Source organism: Lampris incognitus, chromosome 3 (genome assembly GCF_029633865.1).
Source record: "Lampris incognitus isolate fLamInc1 chromosome 3, fLamInc1.hap2, whole genome shotgun sequence".
Taxonomy (NCBI): Eukaryota; Metazoa; Chordata; class Actinopteri; order Lampriformes; family Lampridae; genus Lampris; species Lampris incognitus.
In genome coordinates, this window is record NC_079213.1 from 114198730 (window position 1) to 114223729 (window position 25000).

At 46.2% G+C, this 25000-nt stretch overlaps 1 protein-coding gene across 1 annotated transcript in view; it reads right to left on the bottom strand.

Annotated features, from left to right (window-relative positions):
* patj (PATJ crumbs cell polarity complex component) overlaps window positions 1–25000 on the bottom strand; it is a 272303-nt gene that overhangs the window by 38166 nt on the left and 209137 nt on the right. Inside the window, exons 29-33 of the mRNA XM_056276027.1 lie at window positions 17991–18187; window positions 13677–13768; window positions 7852–7930; window positions 7216–7350; window positions 5073–5162 (exon numbers count right to left, since the gene is read on the bottom strand). Coding sequence (XP_056132002.1) covers window positions 5073–5162; window positions 7216–7350; window positions 7852–7930; window positions 13677–13768; window positions 17991–18187 — 593 coding nt within the window. The remainder of the gene's footprint in view (window positions 1–5072; window positions 5163–7215; window positions 7351–7851; window positions 7931–13676; window positions 13769–17990; window positions 18188–25000) is intronic.

Genomic DNA, 25000 nt, shown 5'->3' on the forward strand with positions numbered 1-25000 from the left:
ACTGACAACACCACTGACAACACCACCGACAACACTACCGACGACACTACTGACGACACCACTGACGACACCACTGACGACACCACTGACGACACCACCGACGACACCACCGACGACACTACTGACGACACCACTGACGACACTACTGACAACACTACCGACAACACCACCGACAACACTACTGACAACACTACTGACAACACTACTGACAACACCACTGACGACACTACTGCCGACACCACTGACGACACCACTGACGACACTACTGACAACACCAGCGACAACACGACTGACAACACTACTGACAATACTACTGACAACACCAGTGACAACACTACTGACAACACCAGTGACAACACCACTGACAACACCACTGACAACACTACTGACAACACTACTGACAACACTGACAACACCACTGACAACACTACTGACAACACCAGCGACAACACGACTGACAACACTACTGACAACACTACTGACAACACTACTGACAACACCACTGACAACACTACTGACAACACTACCGACAACACCACCGACAACACTACTGACAACACTACTGACAACACTACTGACAACACCACTGACAACACTACTGACAACACCACTGACAACACCACTGACAACACTACTGACAACACTACTGACAACACCAGTGACAACACTACTGACAACACCAGTGACATCACCAGCGACAACACGACTGACAACACCACTGACAACACTACTGACAACACTACTGACAACACTACCGACAACACCACCGACAACACTACTGACAACACTACTGACAACACTACTGACAACACCACTGACAACACCACCGACAACACTACTGACAACACTACTGACAACACTACTGACAACACCACTGACAACACTACTGACAACACCACTGACAACACCACTGACAACACTACTGACAACACTACTGACAACACCAGTGACAACACTACTGACAACACCAGTGACATCACCAGCGACAACACGACTGACAACACCACTGACAACACTACTGACAACACTACTGACAACACTACTGACAACACCACCGACAACACTACTGACAACACGACTGACAACACCACTGACAACACTACTGACAACACTACTGACAACACTACTGACAACACCACTGACAACACCACTGACAACACTACTGACAACACTACTGACAACACCAGTGACAACACTACTGACAACACCAGTGACATCACCAGCGACAACACGACTGACAACACCACTGACAACACTACTGACAACACTACTGACAACACTACTGACAACACCACCGACAACACTACTGACAACACTACTGACAACACTACTGACAACACTACTGACAACACCACCGACAACACTACTGACAACACTACTGACAACACTACTGACAACACTACTGACAACACCACTGACAACACTACTGACAACACCACTGACAACACCACTGACAACACTACTGACAACACTACTGACAACACCAGTGACAACACTACTGACAACACCAGTGACATCACCAGCGACAACACGACTGACAACACCACTGACAACACCACTGACAACACCACTGACAACACTACTGACAACACCAGCGACAACACTACCGACAACACTACTGACAACACTACTGACAACACCACCGACAACACCAGCGACAACACCACTGACAACACCACCGACACCACTACTGACCTCCATAAATAGTGCAGCAGAGACGCTGCCATCTGCAAACACAAAGCAGCTCACCTGTTGTCCTGCTGCTCTACACAAGTACACCTCCAGCTAAACCACTGTACTGTTAAACCACGCCGAGTCCCGCCCACCTCAACCGTGTCACACACAACACCGTCATACCCTCCACCTTCACCTTCCCTCCTCCAACCGCTCCAACCTCAACAGCTACACCACTACACACAATGCCATCAAAACCCTCCTCCAACTGCTCCAACCGCGCCAACCTCAACAGCTACACCACCACACACAATGCCATCAAAACCCTCCTCCAACCGCGCCAACCTCAACAGCTACACCACCACACACAATGCCATCAAAACCCTCCTCCAACCGCGCCAACCTCAACAGCTACACCACCACACACAATGCCATCAAAACCCTCCTCCAACCGCGCCAACCTCAATAGCTACACCACCACACACAATGCCATCAAAACCCTCCTCCAACCGCGCCAACCTCAACAGCTACACCACCACACAAAGCATGTGGTGTCATCTTGGACGGACAGCACATTATCGTGTGAAGCACACATCAACAACATTACTCGGAGGCGTCCAGGTGGCATAGCGGTCTATTCTGTTGCCTAACAACACCGGGATCGCTGGTTCGAATCCCCGTGTTATCTCCGGCTTGGTCAGGTGTCCCTACAGACACAACTGGCTGTGTCTGCGAGTGGGATGCTGGATGTGGGTATGTGTCCTGGTCGCCGCACTAGCGCCCCCTCTGGTCGGTCGGAAAGTGGGAATAATAAAGCGTTCAGAGAGGTGTTTCACCGCGGGCTCTCATTTCTGGCATCAAACAACCGGCTTCTGCAGGTCGCGACCCACTCCAGGAACAGTGGCAGGTGGGGAGTAAGAAATGTTTAATTTCTTTTTATACCTATACACACATTCTCTCTAAATTATACATACTGTACTGTAGTTACATTTATTAGTACTGCATTACTATGTACTGTAGTTACATTTATTACTACTGCATTACTATGTACTGTAGTTACATTTGTTACTACTGCCTTACAATGTACTGTAGTTACATTTATTACTACTGCCTTACTATGTACTGTAGTTACATTTATTACTACTGCCTTACTATGTACTGTAGTTACATTTATCACTACTGAATTACTATGTACTGTAGTTAGTTATTACTACTGCATTACTATGTACTGTAGTTAGTTATTACTACTGCATTACTATGTACTGTAGTTAGTTATTACTACTGCAATACAATGTACTGTAGTTACAGTTATTGCTACTGCATTACTATGTACTGTAGTTACATTTATCACTACTGCATTACTATGTATTGTAGTTAGTTATTACTACTGCATTACTATGTACTGTAGTTACAGTTATTACTACTGCATTACTATGTACTGTAGTTAGTTATTACAACTGCATTACTATGTACTGTAGTTTGTTATTACTACTGCATTACTATGTACTGTAGTTACATTTATCACTACTGCATTACTATGTACTGTAGTTTGTTATTACTACTGCATTAATATGTACTGTAGTTACATTTATCACTACTGCCTTACTATGTACTGTAGTTACAGTTATTACTACTGCATTACAATGTACTGTAGTTACATTTATTACAACTGCATTACTGTGTACTGTAGTTACATTTATTAGTACTGCATTACTATGTACTGTAGTTAGTTATTACTACTGCATTACTATGTACTGTAGTTACATTTATTACTACTGCATTACTATGTACTGTAGTTACATTTATCACTACTGCATTACTATGTACTGTAGGTAGTTATTACTACTGCATTACTATGTACTGTAGTTACATTTATCACTACCGCATTACTATGTACTGTAGTTACAGTTATTACTACTGCATTACTATGTACTGTAGTTACATTTATCACTACTGCATTACTATGTACTGTAGTTACAGTTTTTACTACTGCATTACTTTGTACTGTAGTTACATTTATCACTACTGCCTTACTATGTACTGTAGTTACATTTATCACTACTGCATTACTATGTACTGTAGGTAGTTATTACTACTGCATTACTTTGTACTGTAGTTACATTTATCACTACTGCATTACTATGTATATGATGTTGTAGGCAAAATATGTACTATATACTAAGACAAACATTTGACTCATTTTAATTCATTTTATTTTCTCCCCAATTGTACCTTGCCAATTACCCTATTTCTGTGCTGGCTGTCCCGGTCTCTGCTCCACCCCCTCAGCTGATCCAGGAGGGCTGCAGACTACCACATGTCTCCTCCCATACATGTGGAGTCACCAGCCGCTTCTTTTCACCTGACAGTGAGGAGCTTCACCAGGGGGACGTAGCACGTGGGAGGATCACGCTATTCCCCCCAGTTCCCCCTCCCCACTGAACAGGTGCCCCGACCGAACAGAGGAGGCGCTAGTGCAGCGACCACGACACATACCCATATCTGACTTCCCACCTGCAGACACAGCCAATTGTGTCTGTAGGGACGCCCGACCATGCGAGGATTCGAACCGCCGATCCTCGTGTTGGTAGGCAACGGAGAAGACCACTACACTACCCAGATACCCCATTTGACTAATTGACGCTAGATGTGAACTGTACGTAACTGTTCCCATTTACATAAAAATTCGACTTACGAACAGACTCGAAAACGGAACTCATCGGTAATCCGGGGACTTCCTGTCCTGCACACCGAGCCAGACTGCCGACACAGTCTCAAACCTCCTGCGGAGCTTTTCTAAGATATCAGACAAACTGCCATCTGATCAGCAAGGAGGCGTTTTAATGCTGCATGTGGTCAGTGATTGTGAAGGATCCAGTCCAGAGGATTTAATTCAGTCAGACAGGTTTTACTGTGTGATATTAATGTTAGGAGTCATTTCTTTATCTTCAGAAGGACCATTTGATTTGTTATAACAGTTCTAGCGCCCCCTCTCTGAACACAGACAATTCTCAGCAGGTCGAGTTCACAAGACTTTATTGCTAGCTAGCTAGCTAACTAGCATGATGTTGCTAGGCAACTACTAAAAAATAGACCAACTGAAAGACTGATGATGACGATTCATTGACGGTCCAATCAAATCAGAGTATTTGATGACATCACTTATTACCAGAAGCTGACTGGTCTAACGGTTTAATGACGTTGACAAGCAGCAGGAGAGTTTCTCCAGAGGCTTTAGTCCCGTTTTCACCACAACAGCCGTTCTGACAGTTTGGCTAACGACATGAACAAACTTCACATGAACAAACATTCTGCTAAAAGACAACATGAGACGGAAAACCCGATTCTGATTGGACCGGATGTTGAATGAAGCCAACCCTGCCCGGCGTGGTGTCTACCTTCGAGGCGCTGCGGTCGGTCTCCCCCGTGCTCTTGGGGCTCCCGCTGCTGTGTTGGCCAGCTCGCTCTGCTGCCTCACTGCTGTGTTCCTGCGGGGGTCAGAGAAGAAAGGGCTCCTGGGTAAATGAATGGACGCCACGTGTTTGTTCGGCTGACCGGACGGACTACGACGGGTTACTGTGAGCTCTGTTGGTCGGGCTCCAGCACAGACCACGCCCACCATTTGTAGAGTAAAAGTACCGTCAGCCTTGATTATTACACACTTATTCACTTCTACACAACAATCTGAAAATGTGTTTACTATCTCAGCAAGGTGGTAGCCCGGAGGGGCTACTGCATGTACTGGTGTGTGTGTGTGTGTGTGTGTGTGTGTGTGTGTGTGTGTGCAGCTAATCCTGCATACTCCTGGGCCTGTCAGTCCAATAATAACCGTGCACAGTTGTGACTGTAGGATTGTGGTGATCCAAAACCTTTGAAAAGCTGTTTTATACGACAGGTGAGCGCTACCTCCTCAGCTGTTTCTGTTGCCCAAGTGGGGGCACCGCAGAGGGGCAGATACGCCTGGCGGAGCTCTGCCCTCTACTGACTGAGTGGACTCTTCTGGTTTAGTTTACTGTGACCCGAGCAACCTTCACAAGTGCAGAACTTGCTACGTCAGCAAAACCACTTCTGCTCTCCACACTTCTCTGCAACTCCCCGCCTCCTCATACAACTCCCCGCCTCCTCATACAACACCACACCTCCTCATACATCTCCCCGCCTCCTCATACAACAGCATACCTCCTCATACAACTCCCCGCCTCCTCATACAACACCACACCTTCTCATACAACTCCCCGCCTCCTCATACAACACCACACCTCCTCATACATCTCCCCGCCTCCTCATACAACACCACACCTCCTCATACAACTCCCCGCCTCCTCATACAACTCCCCACCTCCTCATACAACTCCACACCTCCTCATACAACTCCCCGCCTCCTCATACCACTCCCTGCCTCCTCTCTCGGCACCCTGCCATGTGCTTTCTCTAAAGCCACAAACACACAACCTAACTCCCACAGGAAACCCATGTGATGGCCTAGCAGCCCATCCAGGGTGTGGCCCGTCCAGGGCGGCGGCTCGTCCAAGGTGGCGGACCGTCCAGGGTGTGGCCCGTCCAGGGTGGCGGCCCGTCCAGGGCGGCGGCTCGTCCAGGGTGTGGCCCGTCCAGGGTGGCAGCCCGTCCAGGGCGGCGGCTCGTCCAGGGTGGCGGCCCGTCCAGGGTGGCGGACCGTCCAAGGTGGTGGCCCGTCCAGGGTGTGGCCCGTCCAGGGTGGCAGCCCGTCCAGGGCGGCGGCTCGTCCAGGGTGGCGGCCCGTCCAGGGTGTGGCCTCGCCTGCCGCCCAGTGACTGCTGGGATACGCTGCAGCATTCCCGCCACCCTGACAGCAGGAGGGGTGGTTTGGATGATGGATGGTGGACGGATATAAAGATCATACAGGACATTTATTCTTCGTCTTCATTTGATTCCTTATCAAGACTCTCTGGTAAGACCTGCTTCCTTAACATGGACTCAAAAACTGCCTGGAAACACAAATCAATGGACTGTTCAACAAGCAACTTAAACACAATTACTCGAGATTAACGACTTAAATTCCCAGATTAACCACGATTAATAAAAGTAACCATTTGACAGCCCTAATATATATATATATGTGTATATGACCATTATTCTAGGCGATGGGTCCACACCTACATTCAAGGGGGGCCATTTCTACGGTATAAGGCTACAGTACAAAATGAACACTTTAAAAACCTGGAAAATGGATGTTTCTGTGTGTTGCTCTGCGGCGGTGCCCTGTATGAGGCGGGTGCTGTGGTTTGTAGACAGCAGCGCCCCTCAGTGAGTCTGACGGGTAAGACAGGAAGTAATTCTTGGTGTCTGTGTTTCTCCTGCTGTTTATTCTCACGCGTCAGAAAGGTGTTTCAGTGCTCACAGACCGTCCGGTGTTATTTTCCACCGTCTCTGCAGCCGCTAGACACTCCCCCCTCAGCCTCCCTGTCTGTCTGTCTGTCTGCTGTCTGTCTGTCTGCCTGGCTAAGCAAAGACACCGCCCAGCAGCCACTCTTCTCCATGAAAGAAATCAAGCGAACCAACCTCTGGCGGTCTGGCCTTGGAGGTGGGCAGGGTCTCCGGGGAGGGGCTTCTGAGGGCCAGACTGTCCGGAGGCGCGGGGCCGTCTCTCGGAGCTGACACCCCGACTGGCACTGGAGACACAGCATGCAGCTGAACCTGATGGATAGTAACAAGCACACACACACACACACACACACACACACACACACACGATTTGACACTGGCAGATATACTGTTTGAAAATCATTTACCCTATTTGTGTGTGTGTATGTGTGTGTATGTGTGTGTGCGTGCATGTGTGTGTGTGTATGTATGTGTGTGTATGTGTGTGTGTTTTGTGTGTGTGTGTTTGTGTGTGTGTATGTGTGTGTGCGTGCATGTGTGTTTGTGTGTGTGTACGTGTGTGTATGTGTGTGTTTTGTGTGTGTGTGTTTGTGTGTGTATGTGTGTGTATGTGCATGTGTTTGTGTGTATGTGTGAGTGCGTGTGCGTGCATGTGTGTGTATGTGTGTGTGTGCGTGCAAGTGTGTGTGTATGTGTGAGTGCGTGTACGTGTGTGTATGTGTGTGTGCCTGTGCGTGCATGTGTGTGTGTGTGTGAGTGCGTGTGCGTGCAAGTGTGTGTGTGTGTGTGTGTGTGTGTTGCATGATGGCTCACCTCAGGGCCAGTTTGGCTGAGGGCGGGGGGAGGATTTGGGAAAGGGGGTACAGCCATTTGATTAATAGCATCTTCATTTCTACAGGGAGAGAGCGAAGCAGTCAGCCAGTCAGTTAATTAATTAGAAAGTCATTGACTGAGTCAGAACATGCTTTCTCACCTGACATATTATTCAATTCAATTCAATTTAATTCAAAACTTTACCGCAGACTCAGGGTCCATAACAGACAAAGAAGATAGGTACAAGACAAACCCAGACAATACACAGTGTAAACACAATAGAATAACACAACAGGAACAAGTCAGTGTGTTATAAGAAGGCAGCTATACCAGTGGTCCCACTGCTGGGACCACTGGTAGCGCGTGGTACTGAGTCTTATATTAGTTAAACTCTTGATGATTACATTATCAGAGTCACTGAGCCGGCAAATACATTTATACATGAGCTTTCTTAAAGAGCCTGAAAGGTGTTGACTCCTGCAGCCACAGACATCTCACTTGTACTACACCACGTAGGTCTTTTTAGTAGTATTCTCACTGCATCATTAGAAGCTACTGGGAGCCTCTGTAAGCTTGCTTTTTTATAGTTTGACCACAGGTGTGCAGTATAAAGTGTTGCACAATATGTAGTTTGACCACAGGTGTGCAGTATAAAGTGTTGCACAATATGTAGTTTGACCACAGGTGTGCAGTATAAAGTGTTGCACAATATGTAGTTTGACCACAGGGGGCAGTATAAAGTGGTGTACAATATGTAGTTTGACCACAGGGGGCAGTATAAAGTGGTGTACAATATGTAGTTTGACCACAGGGGGGCAGTATAAAGTGTGCACAATATGTAGTTTGACCACAGGTGTGTAGTATAAAGTGTTGCACAGTATGTAGTTTGACTACAGGGGGCAGTATAAAGTGGTGTACAATATGTAGTTTGACCACAGGTGTGCAGTATAAAGTGGTGTACAATATGTAGTTTGACCACAGGTGTGCAGTATAAAGTGGTGTACAATACGTAGTTTGACCACAGGTGTGCAGTATAAAGTGTGCACAATATGTAGTGTGACCACAGGTGTGCAGTATAAAGTGGTGTACAACATGTAGTGTGACCACAGGTGTGCAGTATAAAGTGGTGTACAATATGTAGTGTGACCACAAGTGTGCAGTATAAAGTGGTGTACAACATGTAGTGTGACCACAGGTGTGCAGTATAAAGTGGTGTACAACATGTAGTGTGACCACAGGTGTGCAGGATAAAGTGGTGTACAACATGTAGTGTGACCACAGGTGTGCAGTATAAAGTGTTGTACCATATGTAGTTTGACCACAGGGGGCAGTATAAAGTGGTGTACAATATGTAGTTTGACCACAGGTGTGCAGTATAAAGTGTTATACAATATATAGTTTGACCACAGGTGTGCAGTATAAAGTGGTGTACAACATGTAGTGTGACCACAGGTGTGCAGTATAAAGTGGTGTACAATATATAGTTTGACCACAAGTGTGCAGTATAAAGTGTTATACAATATGTAGTGTGACCACAGGTGTGCAGTATAAAGTGGTGTACAATATGTAGTTTGACCACAGGTGTGCAGTATAAAGTGTTGTACCATATGTAGTTTGACCACAGGGGGCAGTATAAAGTGTTATACAATATGTAGTTTGACCACAGGTGTGCAGTATAAAGTGTTATACAATATATAGTTTGACCACAGGTGTGCAGTATAAAGTGTTATACAATATGTAGTGTGACCACAGGGGGCAGTATAAAGTTGTGTACAGTATGCTCTGAACAGAGACATCTTCACACTAACTGAACACACACCAAACTTGCGTGACAGAGTGTTTGCTTGTGCGTACAACAATTACCTATGACCGCCAAACGTTACTGGACATCAGCTTTGACGTTCCCAGCAGCTGGAAGCCGCGGGACTTGCCAAGAGAGATTACCCACAACAAACAGGTACCACCATGGAGGAATGGCCGCAAACAACACTGCCGGAGGCAAGGCAAAGAAGTTGGCGCCCTGCTGAGGCCACGACGGCGTCCTACCCGGCATGTGAGTCCTAGCAGTCTGCTGTCGAACGTCCGGTCCCTCGACAAACTTCATTACCAAAAAAGCTCTCAAAGAGACATGAAGGACTAGTGTGTGTTCTGCTTTACAGAGACTTGGCTGAGCCCTAACACAACTGGTTTTGTTTTTCCCCCCTTTTCTCCCCAGTTTTATCCGGACAATTACCCCACTCTTCCGAGCCGTCCCGGTCTCTGCTCCACCCCCTCTGCTGATCTGGGGAGGGCTGCAGACTATCACATGCTTCCTCCTATATATGTGGAGTCACCAGCCGCTTCTTTCACCTGACAGTGAGGAGTTTCACCAGGGGAGGGGGACGTAGCACGTGGGAGGATCACACTATTCCCCCCAGTCCCCCCCCCCCGGACAGGCGCCCCAACCGACCAGAGGAGGCGCTATACCAGCGACCAGGACACATACCCACATCCAACTTCCCACCCGCAGACACGGCCAATTGTGTCTGTAGGGACACCGGACCAAGCCGGAGGTAACAACACCTTAGCAACAACACCCCTCTTTAGCAACCAAGATGAAAGCAGGCAACAGTGTGTACTGTTGCCCTGTTCATCATCCGTCATGTTTCCATCAAAACTTCTCAGTCTCACTTACGAAGCATCCCATCAGACAAGCTGGATGTAGACGGCAAAGTTCAACAAAACTTCCTCATCATCGTCAAAAAGATTTTACGCTTGCATGAGGTGGTTTTTGCTTTTGTTGGCGAAGAGTTTATGCTCTAATTTATCAAATAAGAAATGAAATGTGAATAAAACTGAATCACATGATCATCTGTTTCTTCACCTTTTTTTTTCCCGGAATTTTCCCCTTTTTCTCTCCACTGGTATCCGCCCAATTACACCACTCTTTCAAGAAACCTGTAGGCTCTGATTTGCTTAGGCTTTGTGTGTGTGTGTGTGTGTGTGTGTGTGTGTGTGTGTGTGTGTGTGTGTGTGTGTGTGTGTGTGTGTGTGTGTACATGTGGGGGAGGGGTGGATTGAGGTATACAGTTATCTGTTTCCATGGCGATGCAGGTAGAAGGTCCTGCCCTGTCTGCTTCCCATCACTCATTACTGTGGCGACCTTTGTACGGGAATAAATCATTCAGCCGTGGCTGGCGGACATGACTTAAACCAGATGCTGTTACACAGCCCGTGAGTACACAACGACTTGCCCCGACCCACACACACACACATACACACACACACACACACACACACCCCATCATCGGCGGTCACTCGGGTCGAGTATGACTGTCCTCCTTCTTGGTCCTTGTGGGTCTTCAGGTGGGCGAAGAGGCCGATCCTGGAGCGGAGCTGCATATGTTGGTGCAGTGTGGGCAGGGGTGGGTGGTGGTAGTCGTGGGATTGGTTTGGGCCTTTTTGGTGGAAGGTCCCTCCTTTCTGAGTCTGCGCTTGTCTTCTGCAGCACGGTGGAGATCATTATTATATAGTGCATCTCCTTCCCGGACAAGTTTCCTCCAGGTGGCGCTGTTGGTTGCTGTGTCCTCCCAGGTCTTAGGGCCTATGTGGCATTTTCTGATGTTTGCTGGGATGTTATCCTTATACCTTTTCTTTTGACCTCCCAGGGCACGTTGTCTTGTGAGAAGCTGGGAGTATAGGACTTGTTTTGGAAGGCGAGAGTCAGGCATACGGATGACATGGCCAGTCCATCTGAGCTGGTGTTTGGCGATGGTGGCAGTGATAGTGGGAATGTTAGCCTCCTCCAGGACGCTGCTGTTGGTGCGTCTATCTTCCCAGGTGATCTTGAGAATTTTTTGGCGGCACCTCTGATGATGTGCCTCTAGTGCCTTCAGGTGCCTGCTGTATGTGGTCCAGAATTCTGATCCATACAGTAGGGTGGACAACACTACCGCTCTGTAGACCAGAATTTTTGTTCTGGCCTGGAGGTCGCGGTTTTCAAAGACCCTTTCCCTCAGTCTTGAGAAAACCCCACTGGCATAACTGAGGCGGTGGTGCATTTCCTCATCAATGTTAGCTTTGGAGGATAGGAGGCTTCCGAGGTATGTAAAGTGGTCCACATTTTCCAGTCTGGTTTTGTCAACATAGATACTTGCGGGTGGAGCAGGGTTATTTGTGTTGAGTGGTGGCTGGTAGAGGATCTGGGTCTTTGTTATGTTAGCGGTCTTGTTGTTCTTCATCTTCCTTATGGCATCCTGGTGCTCCCATATTCTCATTGATGGGTTGTTGACGGAGTTGGTCAAGGGCCTCCATCTCAGTAGTTGTGTCCCTGTTCAGTAGCTCCTCATAATGATCTTTCCATCTGTTGGTAATTGACTTATTGGACTGAATCAGGGCAGTGAAAGGGAGGAAGAGTCTTCAGAGGAGAGAACAGCTACTGGACGTGGGATCAGCTGTCGATGGGACAAGAAATTAAAAGAACTTCACTGAAAGCGTCTCTTTTTTGGGGGGAATTTTTTTCCCTTTCTCCCCCCAATTGTACCTGGCCAATTACCCCACTCTTCCGAGCCGTCCCAGTCGCTGCTCCACCCCCCCTGCTGATCTGGGGAGGGCTGCAGACTACCACATGCCTCCTCCCATACATGTGGAGTCACCAGCTGCTTCTTTTCACCTGACAGTGAGGAGTTTCACCAGGGGGACGGAGTGCGTGGGAGGATCACGCTATTCTCCCCAGTTCCCCCTTCCCCCCGGACAGGCACCCCGACCGACCAGAGGAGGCGCTAGTGCATTGACCAGGACACATACCCACATCCGGCTTCCCACCCGCAGACACGGGATTTGAACCGGTGATCCCTGTGTTGGTAGGGAACGTAATAGACCGCCACACCACCTGGACGCCCCCACACCCTTCTTTTGCTTCATCATGTCAGTGAGTAAAACAGGAACATCAATCTTCAGGGTTGTAGCTTTAAAGGGAAACAATCACAGTTGTGTGTCCATCAGGGACATCACTGGTGGCACACAAAACAGTGCTCAGTATGATGGATGCTAACGTGTGACGTGTGTGTAGTCACTACAACATGTATACAAACGGAGCTCTGCACTGCTTTAGAGTGCAGCGAGTCAGTATGAGAAACACTGACAGAGTTTTGAAGTTATGAACTATCATGGCAGTCTTTTTTCTGGTTTCGACAGCAGTGAGACCCCAGAAAACTAAAGTGTTCTTGCTGCCAAAACTGACTTGACCTCCGTCACAACCATAGATGTCAACATCAACAGCGGTGCTCAAACCTGCAGTCAACAGCCAACATGTTGTCGTCATCATTAGGGTTAGGCATCGACTAGATTTTAAAAATTCTGATTCTGATTGCGAGTCTGCTTATCGATTCTGGTTCTTAACAATTCTCAATTCTGATTCTTTGAGGGGCGGGGTCAAAACAGGTCACGCGCTTATTTCAGAGAAAAGAACTTGTTTTTAAAAACATTTAAACAGGTCAAAGAAGGTGAATCAGTTCATCAGGACACAACGTTTATTGACAGATTCTCTCAATAAACGTTATACACGAAAGCCATTAAAAGAAATCCCCTTTGACATGAGCCATTTTCCTGTACCATGGACCATCCTAACCCAACCTCCCAGTTCACCACCGCACCTCCCAGTTCACCACCGCATCTCCCAGTTTACCACCGCACCTCCCAGTTCACCACCTCACCTCCACTTCACCTCCCAGTTCACCGCCACACCTCTTCTCTAACTTCCTCCTCAGCTCCAAGGCGGTAATGTCAGATGGTCACATGGTCACTAAGCAGTGGAACTAAATTTCCCAGCATGCCTCTGGACTTACCTGAGCAGGATGATCTTCACCTTGAAGGGGGCGCTCTTAATGATGGCCGATGCATTCTGGTGACTCCGCCCATACAGAACCTGGCTGTTTATCTGACAGACAGACAGAACATGAATGTGTTAAACCCTGTATTTTTGTCTTGCCATGTAAACTGATTAAACACAGTTTGGGCTGTTTAGTGCATTTTGTATGGGCCAGTGTGTGAAATATTGACTCTGAGGGACTTAATACTTTTATACATGAGAAAAGCAAGCCTTTCATTTTTGGAGACAAATGTCCTTGAATACGAATAATTTTTTTTTTTGGCTTTGTAGATGTGTTGGATTAATTGTGCTAGTGTGAGAGCGAGAGAGACAGAGAGAGAGAAAGACAGAAGGAGAGAGAAAGAGAACATGATTTCCCAATTCAAATCTGGCTTAAAATATTGGACTCTGTTATAGAACCCATTTTTTATTATGGTTGCGAGATCTGGCGTTCACTCAAAAACCAAGATTTTACAAACTGGATCAAACACCCAACTGAGACTGTCCATGTAGAATTCTGCAAATCTCTGGTGTCCCTACAGACACAATTGGCCGTGTCTGTGGGTGGGGAGCCGGATGTGGGTATGTGTCCTCTGATGTTAAATATGGCATACCTCAGGGCTCGGTTCTTGGCCCTCTACTTTTCTCTCTATATTTCACCTCTTGGCCAAATTATATGCTGTTATGGAATAAATTTCCATTGCTATGCTGTATGTGCCTATAAGGGCTAATAATCATACCCAAATGACTAACTTAGAGGCCTGCTTGGCTGCAGTGACAAATGGGATGTCACTAAACTTTCTGCTTTTAAATTTGGATAAAATTGAGATGCTGGTCATTGGCCCTGCTAGAGACAGACACCAATTTGATCAAGTAACAATAACAATCGACAAATCGTACATTTCATCTTGAGCTCTTCACTCTCAAAATACAGGGCTCCTGTGTGTACCCAAAGTTAAAAAGAAGTCAGCTGGTGGCAGGGCCTTTTCCTATCGGGCCCCGTTCTTGTGGAATAACCTGCCTGCTGCCATCAGACAATAAGAGTCTGTTGAGTCTTTAAATCCAAACTTAAAACTCATCTTTTTGCCTTAGCCTACAATTAGTTGTCTTTAAGTTGAGTGCTTCACAACCTGTACTGCATGGTGGGTCAGTTTCTGTTGCAATGAATTTACCAACCACTGTTCTGCTCACGAGATTATATAGATTACTGACTATTGCAAACTGTTGTCTTCTCTCACATGTATTTTCTCTCGCCCTGAATGATGTCTTCTCCTTTCTCTTCTTTTGTTACAATGTTAGTTTCATTTAGCAGATGCTTTTATCCAACACGATGTACATCTGAGAGTTAACACAACACAAGCAAGGATCTAGTCAGGAGGCAACAACGCAAGTGCCAAAAAACTAGGTTCAAGTTCGATAGGACATAAGCTTCAAAAGGCAGTGCATAAAGTCGGTGCATAGAAGCGATTTTTTTTTATCCCATCAGTGGTGTTCGTGAAAGAGCTGGGTGTTTAGCTCCTTCTTAAAGATGGAGAATGTGTGAGAAAGTAGAGTCAACAGAGATTAGGACCGGTGTGGCAGTGTTTTCTGTATGTATCCAGGTTTCGGTCAGGGCTAGTACCTGATTGTCTGATAGATTAGCAAGTACTTGGATAAATTCTGTTTTATTTACAGTCGATTGGCAATTCCATAATCCAAAAGTAAAGGAGGAGTGAGTAGAGGAGGCTTTCCTGAGGTAATAGAGGTTCTCAGGGTTGTGTTGTCTGCAGCAGATGTGATTTTTTTCAATAACCTTGAATGACAAGGATGTCTTTGTAGCACATGGTGGGTGAGGCAGGAAACGAGAGAAAATACTACAAAAGGGAATTACCAGTCAGTGTCCTTGCTCGATGGACCCACACAGGTAGACTCACAGGTATTTATGTAATTCAGTCTTAACACAATGAGGGCTGATGTTTCCGTTGATGTTACAATGCAGCCGTGTGTTTAAATATCAGGAAGTTCTGTCTTGGGAGAGAGATCCTCCTCTGTTGCTCTCCCTGAGGTTTCTTCCTACTTTTTCTCCCTGTTAAAGGTTTTTTAGGAAGTTGTTCCTTATCCGATGGGAGGGTCTAAGGACAGGATGTTGTGTCGCTGTAAAGCCCCAAGTTCAAGTTTAAATCCAACCTTATTGTTATATGTAGTTAGAATACAATGAAATTCTTGTGCTCTGGCTCTCTCTGCCTTAACACAAGGACAAAGAACACAAGGACACCCCCCCCCCCCAAAAAAAACAGACTATGTGCACAGTGAATTGTACACTATAACACAGCATATGGGTGCGTCAGCTGTTCAGCAACCTGACTGCCTGTGGAAGGAAACTATTACAGAGACCAGATGCCTCCATAGCAGCAAAGGTGCTCGTAAGAGAGATTATTCCCAGATGGGGAATACCACGGAAGATCACGACTGTGATAACGCAACACATTTTGTAAATAGTGCTATTAAACAACGTTCGACATCTTGGGGTATTAATCTGAGGCAACACTGTGCCTATCACCCACAGAGTGGCGCAGCAGTGGAGAGAGAAAATGGGACGATTAAAAATAAATTGCTCAAATGTTGAGATGAGACAGGACTCACGTGGATAAAAGCACGACCGTTAGTGCTGATGGCTATGAGAGCGAGAGGGGGGGCTGCAACAGGTCTGTCGCCTTTTGAAACCCTCCCAGGCAGACCCATGAACACTGGAATAGCCCTTCCCCCGCAAAAGTGGGTTTTCAGCTCAGACCTCATGGAGGATGTGATGCTTCACTACTGCATGCAGCTAAACAAAATGCTGAGTTCTATTCACATGCAGGCGAGAGCGGCACTTCCACAGCCAACAGAGGGTCATCTGAACTGAAGCCAGCAGACTGGGTGCTGACAAAGGACCTAAAGAGGAAACATTGAAGGAAGCCCCCGTGGGCGGGGCTCCACCAGGTGCTCTTGACCACATCTACAGTAGCAAAGGTGGAGGGGAGAGTCAGCTGGACACACGCCAGCCACTGCACGAAGGTGCCACCACTGGAGACGGAGGTCCAGGGTGATTTGATTTGATTTTGAGATACTTTTGATTCCTGTGGGATATTCCTCTCTGCATGGAAGCCATCCTAGCTGTGTAGCTAGGAGCAGCAGGTACCCGCCGTGCAGCACCCGGGGACCAACTCCAGTTCGTCTTGCATATGCCTCGGTCAGGGCACAGACTGGAGTATTAACCTTAACACGCATGTCCTTTTTTGATGGTGGGAAAACTGGAGCACCCGAAGAAAACCACCACAGACATGGGGAGAACATGCAAACTCCACACTGAGGATGACCTGGGATGTGACCCCCCCCCCAAGGTTGGACAACCCCGGGGTTTGAACCCAGGATCTTCTTGCTGTGGGGAAACAGTGCTAACCACTGCTAACTCAGCTGTCACTGAGGGTTAAAACCTACCGACAGCCAACAGCTGCTACGCTAGCGGGAGAAGCTTCTTTATCTAATGGAGCCTGATAATAATAGGGCACCGCTGAGGTACTTCGTAGTGATGAGGCCAGCAGGCCCTGGTATCCTTTCAGGAGAATGGGGTTAAATAAATAAAAATTAGGCAACAATGGGTTGACTATAAAAAAGCCTTCCTGTAGCAGTAAGTTTTAAGAAGTGATTTAAAAGAAGGCAGTGAGGTTGCTAGTCTAATTTCCTCAGGCAGGGAGGTCCACAGCTGTGGGGTCTTGCAGAAAAGGCCCGTGGCCTTTAGTAAGGAGGCCGGCTGAGGGACCAGTTAAAAGGACCTGCCTAAGGAGCGCAGGCAGCAACCAGACCCACGGGAGTGAGTAAATCAGAGATACAGTATGTAGGAGCGAGGCCGTGTAGGCCTTTAAAAGCCATTATAAAAGTTTAAAACCCATCCTACAGCTAACAGCTAGCGAGTGAAGCGTTGCAATCATGAGAGTGACGTGGTCATGTCTCCTGGAAGATGTTAACAGTCTGGCAGCTGAGTTGTGGACGAGCTGGAGGCGGGAGATGGACTTTTGACTGAGGCCCGAACATGGGGAACAGGGCTAGCCTAGCCCTTTATAGCACTTACTCGTGTTGTCACCTCCTGACTAGAGCCTTGTTTGGCGTTGTATTAACTCTCACATGTACATCACTTTGGATAAAGTGTCTGCTAAATGAAACTATAAATTGTAATGATCTAACCGTAGTGATATCAAAACAACATCCCAAACATAACGGCATAATTTACGGGGGGTGGGGGTGGATGAATCCATCCATCCATCTGTCCTACCTCAAGCAGTTCATCTCCCACCCGGATGCGTCCGTCGCGGGCTGCCGGCCCCCCGGGGTGAAGCCCCACCACAAAGATGCTGAGGCGGGTGCGGTCCCTGTTTCCCGCCAGGCTGAGGCCCAGACCCTGACGCTCCTTCTCCAGCTCCACACACAGCAACTCCCCGCTCAGCTCGCCATACCTCTGCAACACCCGCTCTGAGGACGGACAGGAGGAGGAGGGAAGAGGAGAAGAGGAGAGAAGGGAAGGAAAAATATTGCAATTTTCCATATTTCCAATTATGAAGCCAAAATTACAAACTGTAAAAAACTAGCCCAAAATCCCAATTCTTCATTTATTTGAGAAGCAAGGAATTTAATTTTGGAATACCGGATCCAATGTTCTAATGTTCTATTTTTAGCTTAAAACCAGAATACGACAAGAGTCACGTGATCTGCCACGCTGTCAGAAGTCCTTCAAGTGAAGCGTGCAGAATCAAATGTGCTTCCCGAATGACCACCTGGTTTCAGCGCAACCAAGCAGGGTTTTCTAGTACAGAAGAGCTCCTGAACAACAACTTGGAGTAACTGAAAAGGCGCACGCACACACACACACACACACACACACACACACACACACACACACACACACACACACACACACACACACACACACACACACACACACACACACACACACACACACACACACACACACACACGCACAAAGTCACATCTACATTAACAAGACTTCCTCTTCTTCTTCCAACTTGTTCCCTGTTTCCCAGGGGTTGCCACAGCGGATTTTACAGTTTCCATCAAGACCCTGTGAGGGTACAGCACTGATGGTGGTCATTGTTAAGCCGGGGCTTGACCGATCCAGTATGGTCTTGTCAAGCCGCATACTGATTTGGCAAAATGTTACATCGGATGCCCTTCCTGACACACCCACTAACCCTGTGGACGGGGCACAGGTAAAGCGTCGGATGCCTTCCCAGTATCATGGACTTGAACTCATGCCTGTCACAAACACATTAACTACACTGTGCATGTGTTAATTCTGCTGCCCAGTTTTAGTAGATACCCTGTTAAACTGTTCTTTAGTTAAACTGTTCATTAGTTAGACTGTTCACTAGTTAAATTGTTCTTTATTTAAACTGTTCTGTAGTTAAACTGCTCATTAGTTAAACTGTTCTTCAGCTAAACTGTTCATTAGTTAGACTGTTTAAACTGTTCTGTAGTTGAACTGTTCTTTAAACTGTTCTGTAATTAAACTGTTCATTAGTTAAACTGTTCTTCAGTTAAACTGTTCTTTAGTTAAACTGTTTAAACTGTTCTGTAGTTAAACTGTTCTTTAGTTAAACTGTTCTGTAGTTAAACTGTTCATTAGTTAGACTGTTCACTAGTTAAATTGTTCTTTATTTAAACTGTTCTTTAGTTAAACTGTTCTTTAGTTAAACTGTTTAAACTGTTCTGTAGTTAAACTGTTCTGTAGTTAAACTGTTCATTAGTTAAACTGTTCTTTAAAATGTTCTGCAGTTAAACTGTTCTGTAGTTAAACTGTTCTTTAGTGATGATTGTGGTTCTCCTCTCTGGTCTGTCACTGGTTGCACTATCAATCAGTGTGCGCACATTCCAGGTGCCACCTAGCTACACCTGTACATCCACACAACTAACCTTTCTACACCTGTACATCCACACAACTAACCTTTCTACACCTACCTGTACATCCACACAACTAACCTTACTACACCTGTACATCCACACAACTAACCTTTCTACACCTACCTGTACATCCACACAACTTACCTTACTACACCTACCTGTACATCCACACAACTAACCTTTCTACACCTACCTGTACATCCACACAACTAACCTTACTACACCTGTACATCCACACAACTAACCTTTCTACACCTACCTGTACATCCACACAACTAACCTTACTACACCTGTACATCCACACAACTAACCTTACTACACCTGTACATCCACACAACTAACCTTTCTACACCTACCTGTACATCCACACAACTTACCTTACTACACCTACCTGTACATCCACACAACTAACCTTACTACACCTGTATATAGAAGAAGAATACTCTTTATTAGTCATTTTGTACATACATACAAATGACATTTACTCTCTGCATGTACCCATCCTCTTGTGTAGGAGCAGTGGGCAGCTGCAGCACCCGGGGACCAACTCCAGTTCTTCTTTCCATTGCCTTGCTCAGGGGCACAGACAGGAGTATCAACCCTAACATGCATGTCTTTTTGATGGTGGGAGGAAACCGGAGCATCCGGAGGAAACCCACCACAGACACGAGGAGAACATGCAAACTCCACACAGAAAGGACCTGGCATGGCCTGGGGTTCGAACCCAGGACCTTCTTGCTGTGAGGCAACAGTGCTAACCACTGGCCCACCGTGCTGCCCTATCAGTACAACTAATCTAATTACACTTGAACATCCACACAACTAACCTTACTACAGCTGAACATCTACACAACTAGTGTAATTACACCTACACCATCTCAGCTTCTGGGCTGGATGGGCATCTGCAGCCCTGTTCTTCAGGTTCGGTTGTGGCTCTCTCTTCCATGTGCAGATGAATGTTTGGTTGCTTCATTCCCACACATGGATGAACTTGCAATATTGGAAGGTGACTCGGATAAAGGCTAAAAGCAGGTAAATGTTATTAAACCACGTGACGGTAAAGTATAGTACTGCGCCCTACGATATAGAGTAACATGATATTACACACCATGGTTCTGTGTGTAAGACAGATGGGAGATCCCACAGCTGCACAAGACAGCTGAACAACTGAACATGTAAACGTGCATATTCATAATCATCGTTTACTACAGAGCGGATGAAGACCAGTGTTCCAGTTTGAAGCAGCTTGGATTCCTGTCAGATTTACTGTCATACAGCTGGTAAAGACAACGTAGGGCAAAGTTGGATTCATCTGCTGAAGGACAGCAAATCTGTCCTCTGTTAATGACTGAAATTCATTATAGACTGATTTAAGGCCACCAGCCACAGCTTCTCTCTGCTCCACCTCCATGTTTAACATGACCACCTCTGATTGGATGGTGCCCTTCTGTCCGACTGCCCCGACCAATCACATACCAGACAGGTGATGATGATGCAAGGACCAATGGAGGCAACTGGTGCGGAAAGGACAAAGAGGACGGTGAACAGATGAGCAGCAAGATGATGAAATGATAACTGAGAGAGAGAAAAATGAAGGGATGGTAAAAAGAGACAGCGAGAAAAAGAGGGGCCAATTCAGAGGCCCGGCTGACAGATGGATGGAGGAAGAGGGACGTGGTTTCAGTGAATCATTACTGTGATTAATAACCACGGTCAAGGCTGAGCGGGTCATCAGATGGTTCAGCATCTGTCCATCCACAGTCGTGCTGTCAGGAGACTCATCCACAACCAACAGGAAACCTCAAAATCAGATCTGCAATTTCAAGTTTAAAGCCAGTAAAAAAGCCCAGTCTGGTTTTGTTTTGACATAAACGACGACATTTGGTCAGACTGTGGAAATTATTCTGGAAACAAAGTAGGTGTCAGTATGTCATGAAATAAATCACGGCAATCATCATATCCTTCCCCCACAAATTCACATGACTTTTTTTGGGGGGGGGGATCCCCCCCCCCTTTTCACCTCAATTGTACTTGGCCAAAGATTTGCCAGAGTCACTTTTGGATCCCAGTTTGAGTTATTTGAAAACACCGCCTCGTGATTGTATGCCTCCGCCAACCAGTCAAGCTGCAGTTTACATTCACGTCTGTCCAGACTCGTGATATTTGTAATGAAGATTTTTTAAGGAATTTAGCAAAAGGTTTTAAGTGTATTTCTGGGGTAATGGAAGTTATCACTATATTGACATGTATGATTCCAGTGAATAATTCCTAGAGAGAAACATGCTGTCTTCACTGAGAGACTCTTACAGAGGAGTGCAGAGGACTGGTAGAGACCTTCGTCACATGGTGCGACGATACTCAGCTGAAGCTCAATGTCAGCAAAACCAATGAGCTTGTGATGGACTACGAGAGGAACAGGAAGCCCCCTGTCCTATCAAGGGAGAGGAAGTGAAGAGGGTGGACTCGTATTGTAACTGTGTAGAGACCACCCAGCTCCTCAATGACTCTGTTCCACACCACATCTAACTTCACACAGTTCCTCAGTGCAGCTGGCAAGGCACCAATCACTGCTGGAGACTTCAACCTTGACCTCCTCACTCAGCACCATTCTGCACTCAGCCAGGAAATAACTGAAAGATGTGGCTTTCAACAGCATGTGAAACTCCTAACTCAAAACAGACCATGTGTATAGCAACTGTAGCAAATTCAGGGGGGCAGCCGGGATGCGAACCCGGGTCTCCTGCACCACGGGCAACTACATTAACCAGTCAACTAAAGGGTCTGACCTGTTAGCCAAGGGCTAGCGAGTCTAGTCATCCGTGGTCGTTACATTAAAAAAAAAAATCCATATTTGGCAAACTGCGTCCTACTACAGCAACCATGATGTGATTTGGGTTGCTGTTCTATGAACAAAGTGACTTCGCTCATCCTACACCACCCTTCAATCAGCTCATCACCTCTGCAGTATTTCAGCCCTGACTTGCCACCCATTCATCACAAGCTCATTTTCTCAGGTACAGTACAAGCAAACCTCCCTAGTCAAGTGTATTTGTCAAACTACTCCTTTCGTTGTTGTCTAGCTTGTTATTCACTGTATTTCCGCTTGCCTCTCAGCATTGTTACTCTTGTTCAGCTGTATGTCTATTAGTGTGTAAGTTCACTGAGAGAAACAACAAACTGAGTCAAATTCCTCGTATGTGTTCACATGCCTGGCCAGTAAAGCTGAAGCTGATTCTGACAGAACACAAAGTTGTAACCATGACAGTAGACAATGCTTCAGATATGGATGTTGCTGTAAAGAAGCTAAAGCTAAAACCTGGATATTCCACACACATCTTCAACCCAGCAGCACAGTAGAGCTGTACAATCGCCACAGGTTCAAAGTGCCCCCCCTAGATTAGTGTCACCATTCAGTACCCGACCAAATGGGAAATAGGGTCACAATCTCCCTTCTGTTCCTGAGTTATGGCATTGAATCATGGCCAGAAAGTGTTTATGCAAAACATTATGATGTCACAGTGAAGCTGACCTCTGGGATATAAAATGTCATCACTTCATCATTTTATCCTGTTAGACATTTGTGTGAAACTGTCATAATTAGCGTATGAATTCTCGAGTTATGGCCAAAAGCAGGTTTTGCGAGGTCATAGTGACACTGACCTTTGACCACCAAATTCTAATTAGTTCTAAACACTTGGGTCCAAGTGTATGTTTGTTCCAAATTTGAAGAAATTCCCTCCAAGTGTTCCTGAGACATTGTGATAACGAGAATGGGATGGACGGCTGGACGGATGGACAACTCGAAAAAAGAAAGCAACACCTGAATAAATGGGTTTCAGTTTTTCTTTTGGTTTACTCCCGAGTACCCCCTTCATCATTGTTTGTTCTGTGTGTGTGTGTATATATATATATATATATATATATATATATATATATATATATCAATGACATAGGTAAGGTACCAAGTAGTGGTGGGAATCTTCTGGAATCTCACGATTTGATTGGAATTCGATTCTTGGGGTCACGAGTCGATTCAAAATCGATTTTTGATTCAAAATCGATTCTGGATTTGGTACATAGGGGTGGGTGGTAGTTCCAGGATCTAGTCCAGTCCGCTGTGTGCTAAGAAAGGTGGTGTGGCAAATCATGGCATGAAAGCAGACTAAAATGTGTAGAAGATGATGTAGTTTTTACATTTGAAAACGTCTTATCAATTGATTGCAATAATGTGAACACACAAAGGCAAACCTGATCATTCGCAGCAAAAACCCCGACGCGATGGAATGTTGTACCATAAATCTAAAGCCTTCATTGTGGACTACGCTGTAGGGGCGCAGGTCTTTGGAAATTAAACAGGCGATGGATGTAGCTATTTTTTTGCCCGTTCAGAATTGGCAGTGTGGTGCAGTGTGGGTTGGTTGTGTGTTAGTGTTGCAGGAGGTCGCTGTTCCACTTCTTTCATCTCTGGGTGACGGCGTACGATGTGAGACCTGACACGTGTAGTGTTCCCCAAATACTCAACTGTCGTTTTACAAGTCTGAGTCATGTCAGCCCCCCCTCCCCCTCCCCCCCTGGAGATTGTAAAATCAAAAATGCGCCCAAACGCGTGCCTTCCATGATGACGGGACTGACTGCAGTTGCTGCTGCTCCACTTTTGGAAAGGTTACCAGCAGCTAACGTCAGCAGCGACTGACCAGCCACCGTCAGGTCTTCCGGAAGCCGGAACAGGTGAAGCCGGACGGTCAACATTGCCAGCAGCGAGGAGGCTACTTACGACTGAAAAAACGTTTTCAAAAATCGATTTTTGGAATTTGTGAATCTATTCAGAATCATAGAAGATAAGAATCATGATTCTAACGTGAATCGACCCCCCCCCCCAGTATCAAGTCTACTGAAACTCCGTTTCTTTGCAGATGACTCAACCATTCTGCTGCTCCAGGGAGAATTTACAGGAGCTGCTGAAGTTGATCACAGCTGAAATGGAAAAGTTAAAAATGTGGTTTGACAGAAACAAATGATCATTAAATCTGAACAAAACCACGTTTATGTTATTTGGAAATTGTAAAATAAACACACAAGTAGAAGTCATGATCAACAATATTAACACTGAAAGAGCTATGGAAATACATTTCTGGGCGTCATACTTGACCATAAACTCTGCTGGAAACCTCACGTAAGACTCATGAGAACAAGAACGGCAGGGAGCGTTGCAGTTCTGGGAAAGGCACGGCACATTCTGGATCATAAAGCACTGTACACTCTACTGTTCACTTGTACTGCCATATTTGAATTATGGTGTGGAGGTATGGGGGAACATTAATTATGGTGTGGAGGTATGGGGGAACATTAATTATGGTGTGGAGGTAT